General features: G+C 46.1%; 3 protein-coding genes and 1 long non-coding RNA gene across 16 annotated transcripts in view; 2 read left to right on the forward strand and 2 right to left on the reverse strand.

The window, feature by feature from the left end:
• The window catches only part of KATNAL2 (katanin catalytic subunit A1 like 2), a 35,332-nt gene extending 32,238 nt beyond the window's left edge, over positions 1 to 3,094 (forward strand). For all 9 annotated transcript variants that reach the window (XM_083818859.1, XM_083818861.1, XM_083818854.1 and 6 more), the window contains one exon: positions 113 to 3,094. In XM_083818859.1, coding sequence (XP_083674985.1) covers positions 113 to 252 — 140 coding nt within the window. In that variant the 3' untranslated portion in view covers positions 253 to 3,094. The remainder of the gene's footprint in view (positions 1 to 112) is intronic.
• HDHD2 (haloacid dehalogenase like hydrolase domain containing 2) lies at positions 1,437 to 19,416 on the reverse strand. 5 transcript variants are annotated; one of them, XM_083818874.1, is made up of 7 exons: positions 19,292 to 19,416; positions 16,894 to 16,999; positions 14,170 to 14,378; positions 11,416 to 11,500; positions 8,294 to 8,510; positions 7,719 to 7,782; positions 1,437 to 3,107 (listed from the first exon to the last, which is right to left on the reverse strand). In XM_083818874.1, exons 2-7 carry the CDS (start codon positions 16,992 to 16,994, stop codon positions 3,004 to 3,006), a joined length of 780 nt encoding a protein of 259 aa, XP_083675000.1. In that variant the 5' UTR covers positions 16,995 to 16,999; positions 19,292 to 19,416; the 3' UTR covers positions 1,437 to 3,003. The 5 variants fall into 5 exon arrangements, with proteins under 5 accessions (XP_083675000.1, XP_083674996.1, XP_083674997.1 ...); XM_083818870.1 differs by having other exon boundaries at positions 16,894 to 16,995; positions 19,292 to 19,415; XM_083818871.1 differs by having other exon boundaries at positions 19,093 to 19,302.
• Positions 19,417 to 19,539: 123 nt separating this feature from the next.
• LOC310890188 lies at positions 19,540 to 22,101 on the forward strand. The gene is made up of 2 exons (XR_014577092.1): positions 19,540 to 20,502; positions 20,915 to 22,101. It is a non-coding gene; the product is annotated as an uncharacterized lncRNA (long non-coding RNA).
• On the reverse strand, positions 21,483 to 26,015 carry LOC310890187 (immediate early response 3-interacting protein 1). Its single transcript, XM_083818877.1, has 3 exons — positions 25,856 to 26,015; positions 23,812 to 23,913; positions 21,483 to 22,969 (listed from the first exon to the last, which is right to left on the reverse strand). The coding sequence occupies exons 1-3, from the start codon at positions 25,944 to 25,946 to the stop codon at positions 22,914 to 22,916; spliced, it is 249 nt and encodes an 82-aa protein (XP_083675003.1). The 5' UTR covers positions 25,947 to 26,015; the 3' UTR covers positions 21,483 to 22,913.
• Between the last annotated feature and the right edge of the window lie 98 nt (positions 26,016 to 26,113).

Here is a 26,113-nt window from a genome sequence, read left to right on the forward strand (position 1 = left end):
TTTCTCTTTATCTCACTAGGTTCATTCTGCTGTTTTTATATAGTAAGTCGTGTGTTAGACTTAAAAGAACGCCTTTTGGTAGTAATAATGATATTTGATCTATTTTCTGTAGGTAGCAGTAACTTACCTGTGATCCGATTGGACACAATCACAACAGCAGATTTCCTGGATGTGATTGCCCATACCAAGCCATCGGCAAAGAAGCTGAGCCAGAAGTACACAGCTTGGCAGAGAGAGTTTGAGTCAGTTTGAAGAGAAAAATCCTAAAAAACTGAGAACTTCAAGGACTTTTGCTATCCAAAATGGCATCTGTGTCGCCTCCAAAGAACTGAATGGTGACGGAGAAGGAAGTGCTGTTGTTTTTGGGAGAGAATGCCGTGAGAAATGCCGGGTAGAAATCTTTACTTTGAAAATGCAGTGGGGGAGGGAGGCTTGTTTTTATTAGTCATTTTCAATGACCATTCGAAAATATTCTTTACAGAATTAACGTAATGGCAGTTGCTATGTAATGAAAACTCTAGCCTTAACTTTATACATAAAAACTTAAAGCTTGATTGATTTTTAGTCTTTTTTCATGGTAGTTGTTTACAGGTTTGGAGTACAAGAGCTGGAGCGGAAAGCTTGCTAAGAACAATTAGATGGTTAGTGTAATTCTCCCTTTCTGAGACTCACTGAAGCACCACTATCAGCACAGCTCTACCAACAGAGGCTTGCATGCCTTTTTAATGAAGCAAAAGTGATTGTTTTCAATGAAATTCAGTTTAATAGTGCCTGGTAAACTTTGTTAGTTTGTTGTTTTCATCTGGTTTGGGTTGGAAGGGACCTTAAAGATCATCTTGATGTGCCAAACATATTACTTTCCAGTTGGTTTGGGATGTTTCCAAGCTGGAAAGTGCAAGGGATCAGAAGAATTTGGAGTCACTGTAGAAAATCAGCATCATCTAGGGTAATCTGGCTAGAAACTGGATTGCTGGTAACCCACTGGTTTGCAGCCAGTCATAAAATGTGAGGTGACTCACATAAAAAAGGTGAGTCTGTGCAGTGCTGCGGTAAGTATTACCCAAGTTGGAGACTTTTCTGCTGATAATGATGGCCAGGTAACCAGTCAGTTTCCTGTCAAGCTTTTTATTGGAAATTCTAAGTCATTTTTTCAGGCTTTCGGGTCTCATCACTGTCCCCCTCTTACCTTCCCTCTTGCATGGTTTTCCCTGTCACTGCTTTCCTAAGTGCCACGATGCTCTCCAGCACGCTTCTGGACCTCTGGAGAAGTGACAGTCTCCTTTTGTTCTAGCATTGTATTGTCTCACACTGTCAGAAGTCTTTGTGGGAAATTACTTCACAGGATTTTACTTAGAGATTTCTCACTTCCCTAACCTGACTGACTACAGGCCAAAAACCTCCTGTATGTACTCCAGGCAACAAACACAGACTCAGAGTTGCTGGCAGAACGTTAGATGTGCGAATTTATTCACAAAAGTAGGTTACAATTTATGATGGCACCTAAGATAAGGCCTCCAGCTAGCATGTATTTGGGTTGGGTATTTTTTGGTTTCTTTTTTTGTACATTTGGCAGAGACATTAGCTTCTCAGTGCTGCTTTCTTCCTGGGTGATGTGGGTGTGCGTGTGCGTAGGGGGTGTCTAACAGTACCTTTTATTTCATTATACAGCATGCAACACAAACAGTATCTAAAGATGGCTTTTGTTTCTGGGGGGAGTGTACTCTCCCACTTCTACTGCAGAGCTCCCTCAGGCCGCACGTTCTTCTCTCTGACAGAGGTTAAATCTAAAGGTAAGTAACCACCCACCGACTGAGACTGCAGACAGACCATCGTTCATGTAAGGAGAGCTTCCCCTTCATTCATCACAATGATTTTTCTTAACAAATAAGGAGCATGGCTCATTAACACAAAACTATATTTTCAATAAGGTTAATACTCCAGTACTGTATAATTACAATCTAATAATTTAAGACTCACGAGCATTGTAAAACAACTGTAAAGGACTTTGAGTATTACAGTTTGCAAATGGACCAGAAAAGCTATTTACCATCATTACAAAGTTGGTTCATATTGGTAGGTTTAGCACATAGGAGAAGCAATGCATACTATACAATTAAATCTCATTTTACAGCTCTGCTAACCAACTGTGTAAGAACTGGAATCTGTCCCCATGGCTTGCGAAGGATTTTTCCCATAACATTAAAAAGAAAGAAAAAAACAAGTGGTGAAATTCTGCAACTGTAGCATTAATAGGACCCTGCTGAAGTCTAACTTAAAAAATTCACAGTCTCTAAGGCATTTAATACCAGATTTTTGTTTGTGTACCATTCTTTTTAATAACAGCATCTAATTAAAACATCTGTAAAATGCTGACAGTTTTAATTTTATGTAAAATTTGAAAAACAAAAAACAGGATCTGCTCTAATGAGAGGAAAGATGCTAACAGTAGTTATTATTAACAATGGTAATATTTTAATTTAAAAGTCAATTCTAGATCTGATAATCACTGCCTTTAAATTAGAGCAGAGACATACTTAGTGAAATTGCTACAGTCTAATGCTCTGTTAGTCTTTGCGGTTTACTTATTTGAGTATTACCAGTGAGTTTTATAGTTTAGCTTATTCAGCAGAAGAACTCAACACTTTTCAGAGTGGGCTTTTTTCATCAGTCATTTCCTGAAACCTGAAAATAAACAGAACTCTCTGCCGCGCTCCCTATATCAGGCATGAAAGCAGCTGTGTTGTAGTTCTTCTGGTGCTGGGTATCTTACCTGCTGAGCATCTAAGACCCCTAATCACATCCTCATGAAACTACTACTGGAAGAGGGCTTTGCTCTGACTGCACTGGGGCCACGTGCCAATTCTCTTCCCTTTCCCAACTCGAAGCAAAGGAGTTGAGGGCTAGGTTTCTGATCCAATGCATGCACTGATCCTGTGACCTTAATTTGTGAAGCGAGAGTAAAGGAAATGATGAAATATCCGCTTCTTCAAAATATTCCATTTCTCATAGCATATGGTCTAGGATGTGTTCCACCGCCTCTGGGAAGCTCTCACAGGTTAAATAAGGAGCTGGATTGATTTTGTCTTCATCTCCTGGTCGATATTTACCTGTAACAAAATGAACAAATAGATGCATTTACCAAGCTCCTTGGGCCCATCCTTTTTTTCCCTTTGAAAACAGCAGCCTTCTGGGGTCAGTAACAGCTAGACATGGGATGCCCATCTACTGTTCTCCTGCAACACACATCTCACAGGTCTTTTCCGAACAAACACTGAACTTTACTGAAGTTTCTGCCAAGGGGCAGCTCCAACTTAAGCACAGAGGTGCTTATGCACTGGTTTCAATCTGCTGTGCTATACTGGTGCTATTCTCTCACTGATTACTCAGCAACGTAAGTTCTTGAAATGATAATGCTATCATCTTCCCTTCTGACTTCTACGAGAAAAAGCAGGATTACTTGCTGTCGTTTTTAACATATTGGACCATGTGGCATGAGCCCGTCCTGGTTTCAGTTAGCACAAAGTTAATTTTCCTCCTAGTAGCTGGTAGGGTGCTATGTTTTGGATTAGGATGAGAAGAGCGCTGATAACACCCTGATGTTTTAATTGCTGCAGAGCAGTGCTTACACTAAACCAAGGACTTTTCAGCTTCTTGCTCTGTCCTGCCAGCGGGCAGGCTGGGGGTGCAGCAGGAGCTGGGAGGGGACAGACCCAGGACAGCTGACCCAAACTGGCCAAAGGGGTATTCCATACCATCTGACGTCATGCTGAACAATATATAGGGGTGGCTGGCCGGGGTGGGGGGCCGGCTGCTCGGGGATAGGCTGGGCATCGGTCAGCGGGTGGTGAGCAATTGCATTGTGCATCACTTGTTTCGTACACATTATTATTAGTAGTACTATTCTTCTTCTTATTTTCCTGTCTTAATAAACTGTCTTTATCTCAACTCACCGGCTTCACTTTCCGATTTCTCTCCCCCATCCCAGAGAGGGAGGGGGGAGGGTGAGCGAACGGCTGTGTGGTGTTTAGCTGCCAGCCGGGTTAAACCACAACAGCCCTTTTGGCGCCCAACGTGGGGCACGAAGGGTTGAGATAACGACAGCTCTGACCAGAGTGTGTTAAACTAAAATTGGTATTAGACCTGCTTAATAGTTGTTAGTCACAATGTTGATTGCTTTAATCTCAAGTCTCCTGTGCCTGTTTTCCAAATTGAGTTTTATAGCACGTTACTTAATGTATGCGCTCCCTGTCATGCTGTTTATCCTTTCCGGGCCCTGGTTTAAGATCGTTATGGTACTGTGCGGTGTAACAATGGCTTATGAAATGATGAAATTGCTGGTCATGACTCTAACCTGGTATTTGTACTCAGCATTGTCGTCGACTCTATACTTTGGAAACCATATCTCGGAAACTATTAACAATTATACCTATTGCCTTTTTTCATCAGGGAACCAATCTGTGGAGGGGACAGGGGAAGATATTTTTTCCTACTTGTTCACTCTCCCTTTCTCCTTCACCACCCTCTTATCCTCCGAGCTAGTTACGATAGTTCTCCAAGATGCTGAATATCCTTGGGATACTCAGACCAGCCTGCTCTTGTTGTTATGTCTCCTGAACGTGCTTCAGGTTTTGTTTAAGGTTAAACAACTACTCAGGAATCTCATCCAGAGATCTGTCCCGAGGCGGGATAGTTGCGAGTGGCAGGGAGTGTGGCAGGATATGGGCAGGTTTCTAGAGCAGTGGTCACCTCCAGTGTTTTGGAAATTCACCCCTGAACAACTGCAAAATCCTAAAAAACTGGCAGAATGCTTGAAAAAAAGGTGTCATGACTCTGGCAGTTCCAAAGTGACACAAATCACTGTAGCATGCTGGGGTCTGGCCTATGCCTATCGAGCTGCAATTGATGCTACTAGCAACCTAGTGACAGCCCCTGCAGCCGCTCCAGCCCCTGCAGCCGCTCCAGTTCCAGCCCCTGCAGCCGCTCCAGCCCCTGCAGCCGTTCCAGCCCCTGCAGCCGCTCCAGCCCCAGCCCCTGCAGCCGCTCCAGCCCCTGCAGCCGCTCCAGCTCCTGCAGCCACTCCTGCCCCTGCAGCCGCTCCAGTTCCAGCTCCTGCAGCCGTTCCAGCTCCTGCAGCCGCTCCTGCAGCCGCTCCTGCTCCTGCACCCGCTCCAGCCCCTGCAGCCGCTCCAGTTCCAGCCCCTGCAGCCGTTCCAGCCCCTGCAGCCGCTCCTGCTCCCTATCTCTATACTGATTCATGGATGGTAGCAAATGCCATGTGGGGGTGGTTACAGCAATGGAAGCAGAACAACTGGCAGCGCAGGGGCAAACCCGTCTGGGCTGCGGCATTGTGGCAAGATATTGCTGCCTGGGTAGAGAACCTGGTTGTAAAGGTACGCCATGTAGATGCTCATGTGCCCAAGAATCGGGCTACTGAAGAACACCAAAACAACCAGCAGGTGGATCAGGCTGCTAAGATTGAAGTGGCCCAGGTGGACCTGGACTGGCAACATAAAGGTGAATTATTTATAGCCCGATGGGCCCATGACACCTCAGGCCATCAAGGCAGGGATGCAACATACAGATGGGCTCGTGATCGAGGGGTGGACCTGACCATGGACACTATAGCACAGGTTATTCATGATTGTGAAACCTGTGCTGCAATCAAGCAAGCCAAACGGTCAAAACCTCTTTGGTATGGAGGACGATGGCTGAAATATAAATATGGAGAGGCCTGGCAGATTGATTACATCACACTCCCTCAAACCCGCAGTGGCAAGCACCACGTACTTACAATGGTGGAAGCAACCACCGGATGGCTGGAAACATATCCTGTGCCCCATGCCACCGCCCGGAACACTATCCTGGGCCTTGAAAAGCAAGTCCTATGGCGACATGGCATCCCAGAGAGAATTGAGTCAGACAACGGGACTCATTTCCGAAACAACCTCATAGACACTTGGGCCAAAGAACATGGCATTGAGTGGGTGTATCACATCCCCTGTCATGCACCAGCCTCTGGGAAAGTTGAGCGATACAATGGACTGTTAAAGACTACGCTGAAAGCAATGGGTGCTGGGACATTCAAAAATTGGGATACACATTTGGCAAAGGCCACCTGGTTAGTCAATACCAGGGGATCTGCCAACCGAGCTGAACCTGCCCAATCAAACCTGTTACGCACTGTAGAAGGGGATAAAGCTCCTGTAGTGCACGTGGGAAACATGCTGGGTAAAACAGTCTGGGCTACTCCTGCCTCAGGAAAAGGCAAACCCATTCGTGGGATTGCTTTTGCTCAGGGACCTGGATGCACTTGGTGGGTAATGCAAAAGAATGGGGAGGTCCGGTGTGTACCTCAAGGGGATTTAATCCTGGGTGAGAATAGCCCATGAGTTGAATTGTAGTATGTTAATTATCGTATAATACTGTATGTCATCGCTACCATGATTGCTATATAACATAGATGAAAATAGTGATTAATTAGAATGTATTGGAAAGAGTGTAACCTGAGCATGACATAAATGGTATGGAATAAGGGGTGGATATATGTCCTGCTTTCAGTTAGGATAGAGTTAATTTTCTCTTAGTAGCTGGTAGGGTGCTATGTTTTGGATTAGGATGAGAAGAGCACTGATAACATGCTGATGTTTTAATTGCTGCAGAGCAGTGCTTACACCAAGCCAAGGACTTTTCAGCTTCTCGCTCTGTCCTGCCAGCGGGCAGGCTGGGGGTGCAGCAGGAGCTGGGAGGGGACAGACCCAGGACAGCTGACCCAAACTGGCCAAAGGGGTATTCCATACCATCCGGCGTCATGCTAAACAATTATATGGGGGGGCTGGCTGGGGTGGGGGGCCGGCTGCTCGGGGATAGGCTGGGCATCGGTCAGCGGGTGGTGAGCAATTGCATTGTGCATCACTTGTTTCGTACACATTATTAGTAGTAGTACTATTATTAGTAGTATTTTCCTGTCTTAATAAACTGTCTTTATCTCAACTCACCGGCTCCACTTTCCGATTTCTCTCCCCCATCCCAGAGAGGGAGGGGGGAGGGTGAGCGAACGGCTGTGTGGTGTTTAGCTGCCGGCCGGGTTAAACCACAACAGCCCCTCAGAAAGAGGTGGTTCTATCACAGTATCAGTAACATTCATGATACCTGTAGGCTGCTCAAGGTTCCACTTTAGATAAGTACTCGTGTAATTACTAGGGAATGTCAAACTTCCTGAATGAGCAGAGGTTACATTGATATGGCCAATCTTGGCAATCTAAGATGTCACAATAACAGTTCTCTGGATTCTTTGACTAGTGCCCAGGATTTTAGAGTTGCTGAAAAAGATTCACATCTACGTGTTCAACCACTCCCACCCATCACTTCATACCATCCTGCCATCAGGTCAGAGTCTGCACTCTAGCCCTGTCGTTGAAACATTAAACATAACCTGCAGCCTATCCTGACTTAATTGCAATTTACTGCTTGACAGGCTGTAAAGCTGCAGCTGAGGAAATCTATCTGCTGAATTCACCCCAAAAGGAGTTGCTCCATAACACGCTCAGGCCTTCCTAGCAGATCCTTGGTGTACCAAACCCCAGGGAAGGCAGGCCTCTAAAAATGCCTAGCGCTAGACCCAGGCCCCTCTGATTTGGGCATGCGGGCTGCCAGTGCTCAGGACAAGGTCATGGAATCCACCACTGTCCCCAGAAATGACTGTGCCATCGAGTACTTACCTGTCCTTACCAAAATCCCACGCATGCCCGCATCCTGCGCCCCGCCAACATCATCCCTGCAGTCCTGCGACAGAACGGGAGATCATTCGTGGTCAGAGACATAATTTGTTAATGAGTGGCTCATAACATTCTCTGCCTTGCACATCACTGACCAGCCACTTAAAAGCAGCTACATCGAGTCAAATCCCTTAGCAACCGATTAGGCAAACTGTCACAGGAATGGTTTGCTATGTGCTGTTGCCTAATCAAATACTGAAACCTAATCAATGCTGGAACGGAGCTGTTAAGTCACTGGGTGATTTTAGGAAGGACATCAGAGACACTTCATTAGCACGAGCTGATTGTCAGCAGACTTTACATGCCCTCAGGCAGGATGCTTAGGGCTTCTCCAGAAGTCACTGAAGTAAGAGAACTAACCCCATGGACTACACCTTAAATCATGTAAGTTTTGACGTTTCAGCTTTCACCCTTCATTTAATCACAAAGCTTTTAGAAAGATCGGGTCAGGGCACCTGGGAGGCACCTACACACGCTACGTTAGCAGGCAGGTGACAAGGTATTTGGTCTCCACATACATCACCAATCATGACAGCCTCCTCCGGGGCACAGCTGGTCCCTCGTAGAGCTTCTAGGAAGAAAGTTTTCTCTGGCTTCCCCACCACTGTTGCTTTGGTGTCTGTTGCGTATTCCAGCCCAGTTACAAAAGGACCAGGTCCCAGAGCCAAGCCATTTTTTTTCTTGAAATACCGGGCTTTATGTATAGCTATAAGAGGAGCGCCGTCCAAAATCAGCCTAAAGGGTGAATGAAGAAGAAAACACAAAACTTATATTAAAGATACTTACAGCGGAAGGCCGAATCCTGCTTTTAAGTTGATGACAAAACTTTCACGGAGACCCAAATTATCATCGGGATTCCATCAAGCTAGCATTCATGTGGAGAGTTAAGTAAAGTTCCTTCCTTTCTTATGTCCAGAAACAGCTAATAAAAAATTCCCACAACGAAAGGAGTTACTATCTTGAGGATTTTAACAGGTAACTTTTTAAAATAATATCTCTATTTTTAAAATCTCTAATGCAATTAGGTTCACCACTCTAAGCAACCTCACCTTTTGCTAAGGCCAACATCCTAACATTAAGACCCACCTGATTTTCCCATGCAAATATTTTAAAATGCATTAGCCATAGGTAGTGACCATAGGTGGCAGATGGATGGCCACAGCCTCAATCTCCTTGCCTGGACTGCAGACAAGGCTTTGCTTTCAGGATGCTGCTGCAGGAAATCTACAGTGCAGGCAGTCAGCCCAGCAGCTCTCAGGGTTGTTGCTATCTCCTCTAACAGCCAAACACATCAACAGCTACATGTTTCCAGCAGAGATGGGTGTTCAGGTGAATCCTGAGTAGAAGGCGGATCATTTTATCTTAATTTTGTATCTTAATGTTGGAGGAATTGTAACAAGTTACATGAAATGGCACATTCACATTCCTGCCTGCCAGCTGCCTACCTATTAAAAACCCACACAGAACATGGGACTGTCTGGGGTGGGTGGGAAAAATCACAGAATCACAGAACTGGAAGGGCAGAAATAACTGGGAAACTGCTGTTTCTCCACCAATCTCAATCAGCTCCTGAGCCTCACTACCCTGCCAGTCCTGCCAATTCGTTTCACGACTGCTTGAGGGCTCTCGTCTAACCTTTGCCTTGTCAAACCTTTGTGGCAGGGAGTGTCTCATTAGCACAGGGTGCCTGGATCAATGGGGCTGTGACAACAGGGTAATAAAGAGAAGTTTAAGACAACTTGCTTTCACAGGCTGTGGACCTAATCCTCCAGAATCTTTGATTCTTCCGTTTCTGCTGCCTGCCTGGTAGATTTTTCTTGGAGCCGACCCAGCAGCTACCTGTTCTGTAGCAAAGGGAAATGTGCATGGCAGCAGCTGGGGCTGAGGAATCCTCCCGGTACGACCAAGCCCAGCAACATTACCGCAGTCCTCCCTCTCCCAGCCTCAGGTTCAGTAAAAGCCCTCCAGACAGCACCCATAAAAGCTGAGGTAGTGACTGCCAAACGCCTCCCACTGGATTTTACGGCACCTTCTTCAGGTACTGCAGACAACTCAAGTCTTTATCACAACAGGTAGAAATGTAACAAGCACAGCAGAAACAGCCAGGCTGGGGAACAGAAGGGAAACACTGGCAGTTACCTTCAGAGCAGAAAGGCGGCTTTCTTTTCTCCTCAACTCTGCCTGATCTACGGAACAAAAAAGCCCTTAAGAAAATAAAATCTTGCTTTGGCCCTTCACTGCCTTTCTGGAGCTCTGATGTGGCTCTGCTCACAGAGGCTGGCTCAGATTAGCTGCTTGCTCCTTGGGGGCTGCCTGTTCTTTTCCACGTGTCTGCAGAGCAGCCCGGGTACTCTCAGCAACACAGAAATGATAATATTTCATTTCACTTAATTATCACAAAATATTTCTATTGGATCAATGCATTTCAAAGCAAGCTCCATAACAAGAGAGCTGGCATGTGTATCTCCGAGCAGCCAGATACATTCACGGTGGGAGGATGCCTCTAGGACACAGAAGAATTTAATTTGACAGAGACACTACAACCACTTACATTCAGCAGTTTACAGGAAAGATCTCACCTGAGAGAATTCTTGTAAATGTGGCATCAAAATCCCATGTATATGAAAACAGAAATTTGGTCTCAGCCATCCCAAATGGTGCCTAGAGAAGGGCCTCACTCCGTGTATCTAGTTTTGGGTTAGATTTACCTAGCCTAATGTTGGGTTTCAACCAAGTAGTTGCCTAACGGGCAATTAGTCAGCCTGAGCTCTTCACCGTCAGTGCAAAGGAAAAGGCACGTCTAGGACACAGCTCATCTGTACTATTTTAAGCACTAGTGGGGGGAAAATGAATGATGCCTTACAAGCAGCTCCCCTCTCCCTCAGGAGCCCAGGTCACCAGCTCAGATACAGACATCTGCACTGTAGGTATCTGCATTTAATCAGGTTCACCTTAACGTTCCGCAGTAAGCACTGCAAATCCCAAAGGAATTAATTAGCTGAGCAGTAAAGGACAAGGCATATGGACATGACATAAGGCTCGAGAAGAGAACACGGACAGCAGTTAACGCTTCCTTTAGACCAAACAAGACTGACACCAGCAGCATGATGCACGGCCTCGCACCTCTGCACGCACCATTGCGTCCTGCCTCGTGGCCAGTCCCTGACGGCTCGCACCTGTCTCACCGCTCAGTCTGCAGACAAACAGTGCTCTAGATACAACACAGACCAGATGAGATCCATAGCCCAGCGTCCTGTAACGGCCGCTCCTGAGGACAAGATGCTTCAGAAACAATTCCATTTCCTTCCCTCTAAGCCGTGGGCCCTGAAGAGTCAGCTTTGAACACAGCAGCAGCCTTTTCCTCTTGAAGCACTGCTAACTCGTTTCACCTTGATGACAATTGGGGCTGCACTTTTGTAGGTTGTTTGCAGACTGAAAGCTATGAAACGTGGGGCCAGACTGCCTGAAGTTCACAGTTAAGGCCCCAAATCCACAAAGGTTCTCTCAGACACAATCCTCACTCCCTAATGGCGATGCTGCTACCAGCCTCTTCTCCCCATACGGAAGGATTTCCTTGCACTGTAGGGACGCAGCACACGACAGCCACCCTTCAAAAGGCCACTAGGAGAGGCTGACTTACCGAAAGGCCTTATTCATCATCTCGTAGTGGAAGTGCTCAGGAGCCAGTCCTATGACCACTGCGTTGGGGTCCTCCGTGGCTATCCCTGGAAGATCAAAACGTGGTACCAACGGTTATTCTGAGCGAACCGAATCTTGTTCATACTCAGCAATACAGTCAGCAAGTACAACGAGTGCAATTAATCACTTTACAGCAAAAACGAGCATTTTCTCACACATCACACATTCTCACACATTTCTCACACATTCAGACGCATCTTGCAGAAGAGTTTTATCTGTTTTAGAGATGAGGAAAGTCTCTGTGGAAAAGGTGTTGATGTACACAGACTGTGCCACCCTTCACAAAGCACACATCTCTGTGTCTGGGTGGCCAGTGACTGTCTAGCAATGATTCTCCCACTGCCTCCACTGAAATGCTGCAGACTACAAATTACTTTTTTCACTGAACAATTTCTTGTGAGTTATCTCTCTCTCTCCACGTACATTCGTGGGCTTTGCAAGATAGTAAAGCAGGAATATTAGTGAGTTCCACCCAGTTCCCTCACTTCCCTCTGGTCACTGAGGATACAAAGCCTGACTGTTGTTCTACTCTGTCTGGTTATGGTGGCAAGGGTGGTGTTGCAGCACGGCCTAGAAGTTGTCTCACCAGATTAGTTTTGTCTCTTCTGGAAGGCCTGTTTTTAATGTGGGCTAGTCCCCTTGAGAACAGCTTGCACCTCCTGTGTCCCTCATTGCTCTGGGGGAGCACGATTGTTTTACATAGAAGTGTCTCCTCTTGAAGGAACCAGATATGAACCTAAAAAGCCTGTGAAGAACTAAACCAGCAACGGAAGAGCATCTACAGAGTAGTATCTACAGGAGAAACTTAACCCTCTGTAAATAAATCTCTCATAGTCTTGTAACAGCTGCACTTCTGCTAATGTTTTTGGTCTGCCTTCATACAGCATATCCCCTGCACCTTTACTTTGACAGCTAAAGCTCACGGATCTCCATAGAGTGTCATCACAGCCTTCTGGCTGATGTCTCATGCCACATGGCCTTCAGTTAGCTCAGACAGCAAAATGTTGCATGCAGAGATGTCACAGGGATTTGAGACACCATCCGAAAGCATCTGGGTCCATTAACCATGAATGGATTACATTCATCCATCTGTGACCAACTTTGCAGAGAGATTATCCAAGAATAATTCAATAGCAGTCACTAGCAGGAATTTAAAACATTCTCCAGTGTACTTAAATGTTTCAAGAGCAGCACTGAGAGAATCTGAGCCAAACTGCTTGCAGAAAAAAAGAAACAAAATGATCCATACTAGATCTAAGCAACGCAGAAAACGCCACCAATGTATTCCTCTGATATCTCTGTCTTTGGTATTTTACACAGAATTAACATCAGCTACAGTGAAACTGATGGAAAGATCCCAATCACACAGAGATTAAACTGATTTAACTTCAGTGAAATCAGCTGCTGCCTCAGCTGTTCCTGACCCAAGAAAGCCTTCCTGAGAACACAAGCACAGAATATTGCTGCGGGCCTATTTCTCTGGATACGATGACAGGTGGAACAGATTATCAGGTGTTACGGCTTTCACAGCCCACAGAGGCTTTTCTCTTGAACACCTATCTGTCCAAAGATTATTGAATAGAGCACAGCACTAAAATTTAACAGGAACGTTAAATTTTATGCATGTCTTGCTCCTAGCAAGAGTACAACCTACTTAAATTAACACAACAGTGAGGATTTCAGTTCATAAGGCAAGGGGCAGGGAGCAGCAGCAAGCCAGCTGCATTTTCACTGCCTTGATGCTCTAGATGAAAGACCACTCACAACCCAATATATTGATTCCAACTCTGAGCACGTTGAAAGTGTGGATTTCTTCACTACTCTTGAAATGAAGATGTAGTTAAGTCGAGGACTAACTGTCCTCGTTTCAGGCACCTGCCTAAGGTGTCCATGTTAGCATGGATCACCTTCTCCTCTTCTTATTGCTGTGGGAGGGAAACGGGCACATCTGAAAGGAAAACAGCTTCTAACTGGGTCTTTAGAGGTGACTATCAGGGTGACAAAGCACCCATTCAGGTGTTACAGTTACGGAGTGAGAGCTAGGTGGTCAATACAAGGTTTTACATTTAATAATCATCTATTAAGAAAGAAATAGCCTCCCATGTGTGCCCACACACCAGCTGCTCAGCAACTCGTGTCACTGCTGGCCTAACAAGACACGAAGGACGCTTTGATCACTTTGACATTGAACGTTCCCTAAAAAAGATCTCCACAAGACAGTAAGACAAAACATGCTGCAGCAGCATAGGAGCAACAACAGACAAGCGAACTGCTGGAAGTACTAGTTCTTTATGGACATAATCTCTCTACAACAACTGAGGGACATCTGGTTTCCACTATATCATCATATTCTTGCTTTAAAACGTTTCAGCATTGGTAGACACAATAAATCTCCAGTGATCTAGTGATAAGTATTACTTTCTACACTGGAAATTAATAAAAAGCATCAAGTTCTTTCTGAATTCATGCCTATTCCCACTATTCCTCAAGAAGTTATCACAACCACAACTTCAAACTGCTTAATGTTAAGTTTAATAGCGGAAGGAAAGGGCGATTATGCCTTGGGAGAGTCCATGATTCAGGCTTCACTGTGGCTAGCAAAATACGTAAGTGTGTCATTCCGCAAAACAGTGCTCAATGTTTCTCTATTCAGTGGGTCAGCACTTTCTCCCATGTTGTTCCCTGAGCACCTCACCTGTGAAGTCAGGCAGGGCCTTCTCGTCCACCAGGAGGAGAGGCCGCACCTGCTTTTGCTCCAGAAGATTTCTGGCTGCAGTCAGGGATGTGAAGATTTCATTTTCAGCAATGTCGAAGCCCAGTTTTGTCAGCCTCTCCAGCAGGTCTCTCTTGCACTCCTTTGTTGTGTTGGTCACAAACCGAATCGTAACCGGAGCGCTGCGCAACCTGATGGATGGAGAGCAAAGACAAATTTGCCACGGGACGCTTTACATTTACACACTTCTTATGGCTCTTTGGGACTGAAAAAGGAATGTTTGTCTAAAGGCTGCAGATGAAAAGATTGCGTACACCTTAAACTACTGGTGCCACAGCTCAAAAGAAACAAGGCTGTTAGCTTGTGTGCGGAATGGAAGGCAATGTGAAACAGATGGCAAGAATTACAGCTACCTAGAACAAGATCAAGACGTCCCTGCTTCGCTTCTACCAGGAAAAGGCTGGAGGAAAATGGTGATTCTAAGATCCATCCTCACAGCAATATCAAGCACATCTACAATTAATTGCAAGTAGTTTGAAAAGCTTTTTAATTCAAACAAGGTAATAAATAAGTCAGGCCTGCGTTCTGGATCAACAGCATCCTAAACTAAACAAATTGATAAAAGAAGCTTGCTGCTAAGTTAACGTACAGAATTTATGTGATTTTATGTCAGCTTTTGCAGCCATTTCTCCCTTTCCTGAGGAACAATGATCCTCACATAAAACCACATTATTGCCCTACCCTGATAGTACATGCTACTGAACAGCCAAATAATTTTAAGTGACAATTTCAGTGGCATCTCCTTTAATTATTCCCCCACCATCACTTTCTCTGTTGCTATAGAAACAAACACTGGCACCAGGACTGCACGAAGAACATCAGAATAAAGTTGGTCAACGCTGAAGACTACCTTGCACCAGCCACTTCTTTTTCATTTATTCTGTTGTGCAGAAGGATTCAGTGACCTTTCACAGCTATGAACTCGTATTAAAAAAAAATAAAAAACCTGTGTTTGCTAATAAAGTTAAACTTATTATTTCCTTTAACATCAATACTGAAAGGTAACCCTACAAATGGAATCTATCCATTTGTTCCCTAAGCAAGCCGCAGGCTGATCGTTTCAGCTTCTCTTTAGGAAGGACAATGACACGGATGAACAGAAAAGAGCACGAGACAATATTTTTTTTGAACCTCTAAGCAAAAAGTCCAGGCTGTTCTTTGCAGTCAAATGACGACTTCTCTGCATACCTGTGAGAGTTGGATGAGGCTGACAAACGGCACCAGATGCTCCCTGCACCTTATCCCTTCCCTAATTCCCTCCCTTGCCAAAACTAGCACAAAGCCTGCTGGGGCACAGCTCAGCAGGAATCAAGCAGAAGCACAGCACGAGACAGAGAAGAAATCAGTGGATTTATAAAATAGTTTATCTTCTCATTCTACAGAAGCCATTTCCTCTGTCCTGCCTGCTGCCTGAGGGCTTGGAGGTGAGCAGAGCCCAGGGCAGATACTGAGTTGTTCTTGACAGCATCACCACTTTATAATAGATCTATAAATACACAAAGCACAAAAAAGTATGTACACACACATGGATTTCTGAGAATGCTGACTCTCATCTGGCACAAGTTCCCTCCGCAGCACAAAACAGCAGGAAGACAGGATCCACTGAAGGAATGAGTAATGAAAGAATATCCAACACTTCAGTAGTTTTTAGTTACTTGCAATTCTACATCTTTAAAAAATAAATATTGCCACAAAATTATCTGTGAAAAGTAAGGCAGTTTCCTAATACCTCTGAGCTTTCCATCCAAACAACAGCCTAGCTTTATAAAAACTTAATGGGTCAATACAACTTCAGTAAAAATTTCCCGTGCTCAACTCAGCCCTGTTCCTCTCTCCTGACTAATACTTATTGTTTCCCCCCATGGCAGCACACATCTCTCTGTGTTGCTTTTCTTCATCCTTTGCAAGATTAATTCTCCAGGGAAACAGCTTCAGAAAAAGAGTACAGAGATCCCTGGGGTTGCACAGCCTACTTTGCCACTAACTGGGCTCGATTAAATCATTTTACTATGCGTCAGTTTCTTTAGTCTTCCTTATAATGAGAAGGAAAAGAGGTACCGAACTGTCCTGTTTATGAACACGACGAAATTCCTACAAAAGATGGGCTGCATTATCAAATGTTTCTCTAACTAGCAGAAAGAAACGTTAAAAATAACAAAGCAAATGCTTGGCTGAAAGAGCTCATGAAATGAGGACTCTGCAAAGGATGCCCCTGTCACCAGGCCACCATGTTCTAGCAGTTATTCCAATTTAGCTCACCACAGGTTTAAGGACTCAGACATCTGAGCAGGTTCCTGCAGATAAACAAAGCACCGAGCACCTGGTGAGCTGAAGCACCTGGAATGGGGTAATTCAGGGTTTTGAAGTCTTTCTTCTGTCTAGGAAAGACTTAGAAAGGACCTAGATAGCAACTTAGGAAGGCTGCAGGGGCTCAGGTGGTACATGGTGGCATGTCACTGTCTAGGCCCTTTGCTGACTTCTCCTGGTATTGACACAGGTATAAATGAAAGCAGAATTTGCCCCCACATTTGCTTATCCATACCAGCATAAAAAGGCAGGATCTTCAGGCCCGTTTACTTAAAGAAATGTCTTTGTGCAAGCAGCACCGACACAACCTATCAGAGGAAATGGAAAAAGGTAGCTTGCCTTTTAAGAGCTTCCTGTGCGCCTGGCACAGCTGAGTCTTCAACGTGAAGTGTGCCGCTGAGATCCACCAAGACAGCTTTCAGTGCGCGCCGAGCTGCCATCCTTCCTTCCCCAGGGAAAAGGCAAATAAATGAAACAACAGAAAACTGGTTAGCAGACAATGGATAATAAAAATAAGGAACTCAGTTAAGCGCCTCATTTGTGCCAAGCCCGGTATTACTCAGAACATTACTCGTAGTATTAAATGGGCCCCTTTAGACAGAGAAATAAAAGGCAGTGTTTAAAAAAAATACATAATTGATGGGGTGGTATTTTCCCAAAGACGCTATATATGGAAATCAGGTGCTATTTGTTTTTTAAGTGCCTTTATTTGTGCGCGTCAAAAAATCTCTAAACAACTAAGACTGTTGGGAAGAGGATCATTAGGTCTGGTATTGCTGGTTCAAGGCCTCAGCAAGCACATTTCGGCAAGTCCCAGAGACACCGGTGCTGTTGTTCAAGTAAAAATAAATACAATACCACTAAGCAATGATACACGGCTCTGACTATAAAGCTGAAAAAGCTCTGAAAAAGTGGATGCTGTTAATTTTATTTTTGCAAGGTGGATCTGCAGTGATGCGGCCCGCGGCACAATTCAGGTGTCCTAATTCGTAGGCTGTGCAGCGGCTGATTGCCTGCGTGCCAGCGAGGACTTTGCAGACTGCTGCTGGCCTGAAGTTCTCAGGGCTCCAGGATAATCAGCACCCAAAAGAGTTACTCCCTCCTCTTGCAGAGGGGGAGCAGCTTTTCTGTCACACAAATGAGTGCAAGAGAATCAGCCTCAAACAGAAGCCAGCCCTCGAAGTGTAAAGGCACAGCGGAAGAAAACAGTGAAGGCACGTGCAAGTCACTTGCCTAAAATCCGTCTTCAGAAACTGCTGTTTTATAGGTGTGTTGCAAGTGCTGTATATTTTTCGACATGCAAGTTTTCTGAGCCTTCCTTAGCAAACATACGACACAGAAGCTTTTTTCCTGCCTGTTGCACAGTAACAATCATCCAATCCGGCATCACTGCACGTCCTTCTGATTTTCTGTTGGGCTGTTTGGTTACAGACGCAACATGTAGCATGTACGTACTTTTTAAAACACTTAAAATAGCCAGCACCATGACCGGAACTTGCCTTACCACATTTAATTTTCCATCATGATACTTTTATCTTTGCAGATGGATTTATCAGCGATCAAGACCACATGAGCTTGATGTCTAAGGTACAAGACACACGCACAGAACTTTATGAGATGCCACCTTTGTTATCCCTGCTGGTTCCCCACAATAAGAAAAAAAAATGCTTATTTTATAGTACGCCTGTTGCTACACAGGCCAAGGTTACGCATCAACGATAAGAAGCTGACACAACTCCTACAGGAGTGTCATCAGTTCCACGGGAAGAGGGCCTCTTCTGTGAGTGAAACACTTGTGCATGTAAAGTACTTGAACAGACCTGAATTTCACAAAATCAAAGAATGGTTGAGGTGGGAAGGGACCTCTGGAGATCATCTGGTCCAACCCCCTGCCCAGCAGGGTCACCCAGAGCACACCGCACAGCACGGCACCCAGGCAGGTTTGGGATATCTCCAGAGGAGACCCCACAACCTCTCTGTGCAGCCTGTCCCAGCGCTCTGTCACCTCACAGCACAGCGCTGCCCCCTCACACTGAGCCCGAACCTCCAGGGCTTCACTTTCACAGGGTCACGGAACCATTAAGGTTGGAAAAGACCTCCCAGATCCTTTGGTCCAGCCATCCCCCTACTAGTTTGTGCCCGGTGCCTCTCATCCTGTCACTGGGCACCGCTGAAGAGACGGGCTCCATCTCCTCGACACCCTGCCCTCAGATATTTACACACATTAATGAGTTTTTGTTGTTGTTGTTTTTCACAACTCTGTATTATCACCGTGACAAAAGAAACCTCCCTCAGGCACTTCAGCCCAGCACAGGGCATTTTGAGGGCTAAGAGCGATTACAAAGATGGTTGCAGTTGCACGAACCCCATGCCCACCAGTGAGGTCTGCCCCCTTGGGGGTGCCTCCCCTCAGGAGCCCCCCGCAAGACCCATGCACTCCATCCCCCCCCTCCCGCCATGTTGCCAAGGACAGGAGGACGCAGTCACCACCTCCCTCCCCCCCAACTGAGATGGTACCGCCCCACCCCTCCGCTTTACAACGGGCAGCTGGGCCGGTCCACTCTCCGGAAGGGGAGTCTCCGTGGTTAACGCCACCCACCCCCTTCCTTGCCCCGCGTGGTTCCGTCCGCCCCATTAGCGCTCCCAGAGGGCGGGCGGGCGCACTCGGCCGCAGGGGGGGTGAGGGGGGGGGAACAGCGCGGAGTGCGCCCCGAGCCCCTCACCCCTCCGCACCAACCTGGCTCCGGCCGCCCAGCGCCCACCGGGGCCCTCACGGAACGGGGCTGCCCGGCCCTGCGCCGCCTCGGCGGGAGGGCGGGAGGCAGCGGCGCTGAGGGGCGGCCCCGCTCCGCCCTCGGGGGCTCCCGGCAGGCATCGCGCGGGGCAGCCCGGGTCCTGCCGCCCCTGCCTCACCTCAGTGAGGCGGTTGTGGGGCAGCAGGGAGGCGTCCCATGTATAAATAGTTATGTATTTATATATTTTATATATATGCCGTCCGTGCCCGAGTTAAAGCCTTCCCGAGGGATTTTTTTCTTTTCACAGACTCTTTTCAGGGGTGCCCAGTGACAGGACGAGAGGCAACGGGCACGAAGCGAAGCGCGGGAGGTCCCGGCTCAGCGTGAGGGGGCACTTCTGCGCTGTGAGGTGACAGAGCGCTGGGACGGGCTGCCCAGGGAGGCTGTGGGGTCTCCTGCTCCGCAGATATCCCAAACCCGCCTGGGTGTCACCCGGTGTAATGTGCTCTGCGTGACCCTGCTGGGCAGGGGTTGGACTGGGGGATCTCCAGAGGTCCCTGCCGACCCCGTTCATTTGGCAGTTGTAGGCTGCGATAGTGGCAAGAGGCCACTGGCCGCCTGCAGTAGCATGCTGTGTTCGTCTGCAGGACGCACAGCATGTAGAAAGTGAGCTTAGGTTACATGCAGTCACATTTGAAGTTGTAACGTGGTGTTGCGAGTAGCATTACCTAAGGGGTGAAGGTATAGCTGTGAATTAAATGATGTATCTTCACAGTTTTGCAGTCTGGTTGTACATCAAAATTTGTGATATGACTGCAAAATCACAACACTGCAGGTAAGATGTCACAACACTAAGGTAAGATGTCATAGACTAACTGAACATGAGACTCCTTTGTGAGCATGCAAACCCATTGCCTTCCTACCCTTCCCTTCACCTATCGCCATGCCCTCCAAAACCTTTAATTAAAACTGTATAGGCACACAGGCCCGGTCCATTATCCCTGCCTGTAGTTGCACTAAAGGCTCAGAAGAGTCCCCTGAGGTTCATTTTAACTCCAGCCAGCCACGCTAGGAACCACCAAACTGCGCTTTGCTGCTGTGAAAGCCTCTTCTGTTTCCAAATGCTTCCTAGAAACGATGCGGCAATTACTCTATGGTGGGAAGTCACAGTCTTCATCCTGCTCTGTTCTGGTTACCGTCAGTTCTGTGCCAGGTACAAGTGAGAATGCTCTTCGTGGTTTGAAATGACTGCTGGAGCGCAGGCCGCTTCGCAGGCACAGCTCCTTGCCAGGTGGAAACTTTCCTTCGTGTTCCTGTTAGTGAAAAACCTGAGCCCTGGCCAGGTTTGAGGGCAGTTCCAGCACAGTCAGCTGTTAGGGGTGGAAAACTCGGGTATTGCAAGTAGGCGGCTACTATAAAAGAAAGCTGCACAGAACTACTGCTCCTTTCTACTGCATGCATTGAATCGATTTTGAAATGCTCCCTGGGCTGTAAGGCAGGCATTGAGACTTCAGCCTTTCCGAGAGGACAGGAGGAAGGGGGAAATCAGTTTTTACCCGTCTTCAGAGTTGCTGCTTGTAAGCTTTAGCACCAGCTTTTATTTTCATAAGAACTGGTGTTTTCAGTCAAAACAGATGAAGAGGAAACAACGTGCAGGCAGTGCTTCAGACCAGCTCAGTGCTCCAACCCAACACATCAGCAATAAATAAATCTGCTGCTGCTTTTATACCGCTGGCCAGCACGACTTCAACAATCGGTAGCCAAAGCATCACAGATCAAAGTGCAACACAGCACAACTCATACTCTGATTACCCACGTTTTATCTGTTCCACGTTAAGTACCATCCACTTAACATGAAATAAGGCATTTATGAAAATAGCTGATCCAGACTATACCCTAGTCAGCTCTGAATTACACAAAGATTACTCTAAGGAATACTTTGTAACAGATCTACCTGCTCTTGAACCCAGCACGATCCTACTCTGTCTCTGGCCAGTTACCCTGGCTCATTGGCTTTGCTACATCAGACCAAAATACAACTTCATAGCACAGAGCTGGTATGAGAAGCGTCATGGTGATAATAAAAAAGCAGAGTATTTCATGTAAGAACAGTAACTTCGGCACCTGGAGCAGTTTGAGTTTTGAGATACTTCCACTGTACATGGATATAGAGTGAATTATGAAAGAGAGTGCTTAACTTAGAAATTCAAAATTTATTTACAGGTTTTTACTAAAAAAATGAAACAACATAAACTCTCCTCCTGGATATAGTCTGCTCTGCAAAACACTGGAATTGGAGATCATTAAATTCATTTACACATTTTACAGATTTATCTTTGTATACAACAATGTACGCTTTAGTCATCAAGACATCAGAAGAAGAGATGATAAACTAAGCTGTTTTAAAATAATGAAACTGACAGGTTTCCTTTGGCCTTCCCCACTTTAAAAATAAGCTAAAACAATTTAAGACACTTTAGCGAAGTTGAACAGAAAAGACATAGGAAGTCTAACTTTTCTAAAAAGGTATCTGAGGATCAGTAATCTTAAATCCAGCCTTGCTATTTAACACGGGACCCGACCCAGCAGCCATAACTGAGGCAAGATCCTTACCAAAGGCATTAACAATATTCTCTGTGAAAGAACTGCAAGATGATACCCATAGTTTCAGTGAGTTGTTAAATGAACAAAGGCAGATGGAGAGGGGGAGAAGCAGCAGCAGCAACTGACGAGTCTGCAAATTTGCCTTTTTTTTAAAAAAAACAAAGAATTGCATTCGAAAAGGAAACATTCTCCCACGTTACAGAAGAAACTCAGAATATGAACAGCTCCCCACTTCCACATTAGTCATGACGCAGGTTTAACACATTTAGGAAAAAAAAATGGCAATGCTTGACAGAACAGTAACAAATACTAAAAACTACTACCACCTGCTAAATAAACACAGAGTCGCCTCAGTTTATGTACAAATTTTTCGATTTTGCATAGCAGACGCACCTATTTTCATCTACGTCACACCAAACATTACTGATTTGAAAAGGCTATCAAACACCAAGAGAAAAATCCTCGTCTCAATCAAATGAGGAACACTCTGCTTCCAATTTGAATCAAATCAGAAATTTACCCATCTGGTTTTATCTCCCTCGCTATCACAAGACTTCAATAATTTTTAACATGTTTGGAGTGTAATCCATATTCCCTTAAATAGTACTGTGGTAGTAACTGAAATAAAAATCACGGCATTTTTTTCAATTTAGGAATAAATTGGGAAGTATATTGAAGGAAATTCATCCCTGAGTAACGAGACATTTAAAAACCGCATCCTATCGATACTCATTGCAACATGTAACGACGCATACTCTAACAGTCAACGCGATTAACAGGCAGCAACAGAACTTGTCACAGTCCAGTATATTTGCAGCATTGTTGCATTGATTCCATTATCTTGTTTAATGAAACTGAAAGTGAACATTAGGAAATAGGATAAATAGAAACAGTGTCTTTATTATTTTAAGTTGAATGTCAAACTGACAGCTAAACCGTGCTGGATCCCAGAAAACTCAGAGCAGTGTTGGCTAGCAACTTGCTTCTTTGGATGTCCAAAAAATTTTGCGACAGGTATCTTCAACCAAACAATAGGAGGAGCACGATGGTAACGGAGTTCACTGCTATTAATGGCACTGCAGAGAAAGAACAAGAGTAATTGGAGACCACCTTCTCAGGAGCAGAAGTTTAAAAAATACACCTGATTTTCCTATGCAGAATCAAGATTAGTGGAAGGAATCAGGATCATGGCCTAGGGTTCTAAAAATTAGTAGGAAGCAACAGTGCAAGTATTTATCACATCTTAACTTTGGCCCAAACAGCCCTTTTTCCAAATGGAAATGTCTGTTTCTGTCCCTGGTTTTACTATGATTTAGAAGAAATGTATCAGTTTTTACTTCGTGGTGGGCAAGACAAGTAAGAATTGTTACTTGCTGTTTATCTTCGCTTACAAGATGATTTTTGGTATACTTTATAGTGAAAAACTACTGGTAACTTATAAATTAAGAGCATTCCCCCCCCCCCCCAGTCCCCTATGCTTTTAAGCATGGGTTTACCTTTAAGAATCCCAAGAATTATATTTCCCTCACCTGGTACCTCACATAAAACTGCACTGAGCCAATGTAATCCTGTTCCAAACCAAGCTTCCCCCCAGCTCCCAAAATCCCAGAAAAGGTAAGATGCAACAGTGGCACCGCAAGCCAGAGTCAGATGTCCAAATCTGCCCTGCCTGGAAAGCAGGGAACATTTTACACTTCATCAAACTTAGGGTGTAAGAGCTGCACACCGAGATGTGCACCTTCCTACAGGGAATCCATGCATCAAGGACGGAAGGAACCCAAAAGAAGGACAGACTGCATGACAAGCAGAGCGAGCAGCTGTTTGGTGAAAGAAAGAGACACATGCCGGCATTATTTCATTAAAGCATAGAAAGAAAACTTCACAGATGAGTTTAAACAAGCAATCGTCATCATCTTACCTCTCATAACGGTTCGTACAGATCGAATGAGGTTCATTAGCTGTGCTTTAATTCCCGGTTCCTCTCCAAATCCTCCAATCCCTTGATCACTCGCCCAGCCAACTGTGTCACATAAAAATAGGCAGCCATGTTAACAAAAAAAAAATCACGAAGCCATTCAACAAACGCTATCAGCAATATTAACAAGTGATCTATTTTGAGTATGGTTGAGTTTATCACTAACATTAGAAAGACAAACTACAAACCAATTAGCTTCATTTCAGGTTCTATTGCTTGAAACAATATACCACAAACTGTTAAACACCTTAATGAACACAACAGTAACAACAGACCAATGTTTCTGCAAAGGAAACCCTTACCTTTTTAATACCCTACTATTCCCTGCATGACAGAGAACCAAATGAGTTTACTTGGACTTCAGAAAAGCATCCGCAAAAGTAACATAAAAAAATTGCCTATATCTGCTCAAAGGCCTTTCCCAGAAGATAACAGAGCAAATAGTTGGTGGGTATGAAGTGATGCTTCAGAAACGAGCTACACAATGGAAACAGAACAAATTCCAAACTGGGACAATGATTTTCTGAACTGCTATACAAATGACTCAGAAACTTTTTGGGTGGCAGCTCAGCGACAAAGCCAGTGTTGACAAACATCGCAATGGGAAGGAACATTTAGAGACGGGCTATCTGTGGCTGGCCTGCCCGTCAAAGAGCAGCAGAGCTGTGCGCCACTGGAAACTGCTTGAATTGGCTTTGCTGAGTGTGTAGTGATGTTTAAAGGCAAACGCAGTGTCAGGATGCACAGGAAGTCACTACGAAAACATCAGAAGCTTTAAAATGGCTTTCTATAAATCGTGCAGACTGCCTGCAAGGCCATTTTTAATTCTCTGAGCACAGACAACCAGAAAGCAAGCAGCAAGGCAGGTTTCGTACTTTGGTATGAAATGCTGCCACACCAACATGAGGGGAAAACACAAAGCCTCAGGAAAACACAAAAACAGGAGGGTGTGAGAAGCCATCCCCACTAAGACCGTGGGGAGACAAGCTACGAGCAAAGTATGGCCCTGTCCCCCCTGCAGCGATGGGACCACGTATTTTTTGTCCTGCAGCTCACAGCCCTTGACATTTGGGGATAAGCAGGGCAGAGGCAGGAGGGTCCGACCCTGTGCAGAGCTCGGCACAACCTTTGAGTTTCTTTCCTCCAGAGACAGCTTTGGAGCAATTTCCTTGTTTTTCACCCCTTTTTCCTTTCTTGTCTCCCTCGCTCTGCCAGTACTAGGCTAGGGTGCTGTACTCCCACCCGGGTGAGCCTGGGGTTGTTGCCAAGTTTCCCCCCGGGCTCGGTCAGATGCTTGGCCCCTCCATCAGCCCACACGTCCTGGGGTTCCTGGAGCTCCAGGAAAGGCCAAGCAATGCCAAAACCCCATCTGAGTCCCACCATGGGGCAGGTGGAAGGGCCAAGAAACGGCGCTCCTGCCCACATTCCTGCTTCGGCCTGACTTGGAGCAACCAGGGCTCTGTGTGAGGAGTCACAGAATGGAAAACCTCATCAGGAAGCCTTGGATGAGAGCTCATCTCCATCTTCTTGGGTGACAAGTCACTTGGGTGACAGGTCACGGGGATGACAGGTCATCTCCACCTTCTTGGGTGGCAAGTCATCTCCATCCCAGGTCATCTCCTGGGACACTGCACATCTTTTTGGTGGTCTGGGGTTCTTCTGTGCTTTGTGGCTGGTTTCTGTTGCTTGTTTATTTATTTATTTTAGTTTAGTTTAACGGCCGGCGATGCCCAGCCTTGAGTGCAGCAGGAAGCGGAGCATGACTCTGCAGAGGTCCCTTCCACCGAGCGGTGCCTGACCGAAACAACAGCACAGACACACGCAGGGGAGAAGGGGGGTTAAAAAACAAAAAAAGAGAAATAAAAGGGACACAAATCAGCTGACAGGAGCCCGGCGGCCATCTTCAGGGACCGGGACCGGGGCGGGGGGGGGGACGGGGACGGGGCCCGGGGGTGGCGGCGCTGAGGGCGGGGTGGCGGCGGCTCACCGTTGCGGAGGAAGCGCTCCTCGTGCAGCACGGCGATGGCGTTGACGACGAGCAGCCCGGCCTGCAGCAGCGAGTACAGCGTGAACGCCATGGCCCCGCCGCGGGGACGGAGGGGAAAGAGGGAGGGAAGGGAAGGGGCCGGCGCCCGAGCGGGACGTGGCGGGGCGGGGAGGGGCGGGGCGGGACGGCCCCGCCGGGGCGGGCACAAAATGGCGGCCGCGCCCCCGACGTTGCCATGGCGGCCGCTGGGTGGCTGGG

The sequence above is a fragment of the Anser anser genome (genome assembly GCF_964211835.1).
Source record: "Anser anser genome assembly, chromosome: Z".
In the NCBI taxonomy this organism is placed as follows: Eukaryota; Metazoa; Chordata; class Aves; order Anseriformes; family Anatidae; genus Anser; species Anser anser.

What these genes read in the sequence shown, in the direction of transcription:
- HDHD2 (XM_083818874.1), bottom strand. Translation starts at nt 16,994, where the DNA reads ATGGCAGCTCGGCGCGCACTGAAAGCTGTCTTGGTGGATCTCAGCGGC. An exon ending in GGCCCTGCCTGACTTCACAG is followed by an intron (nt 11,501 to 14,169) that starts GTGAGGTGCTCA and finishes TTGATCTTCCAG; the next exon opens with GGATAGCCACGGAGGACCCC. An exon ending in ATGATGAATAAGGCCTTTCG is followed by an intron (nt 8,511 to 11,415) that starts GTAAGTCAGCCT and finishes TTCACCCTTTAG; the next exon opens with GCTGATTTTGGACGGCGCTC.
- LOC310890187 (XM_083818877.1), bottom strand. Translation starts at nt 25,946, where the DNA reads ATGGCGTTCACGCTGTACTCGCTGCTGCAGGCCGGGCTGCTCGTCGTC. An exon ending in GGAGCGCTTCCTCCGCAACG is followed by an intron (nt 23,914 to 25,855) that starts GTGAGCCGCCGC and finishes TATGTGACACAG; the next exon opens with TTGGCTGGGCGAGTGATCAA. An exon ending in TGTACGAACCGTTATGAGAG is followed by an intron (nt 22,970 to 23,811) that starts GTAAGATGATGA and finishes CTTTCTCTGCAG; the next exon opens with TGCCATTAATAGCAGTGAAC.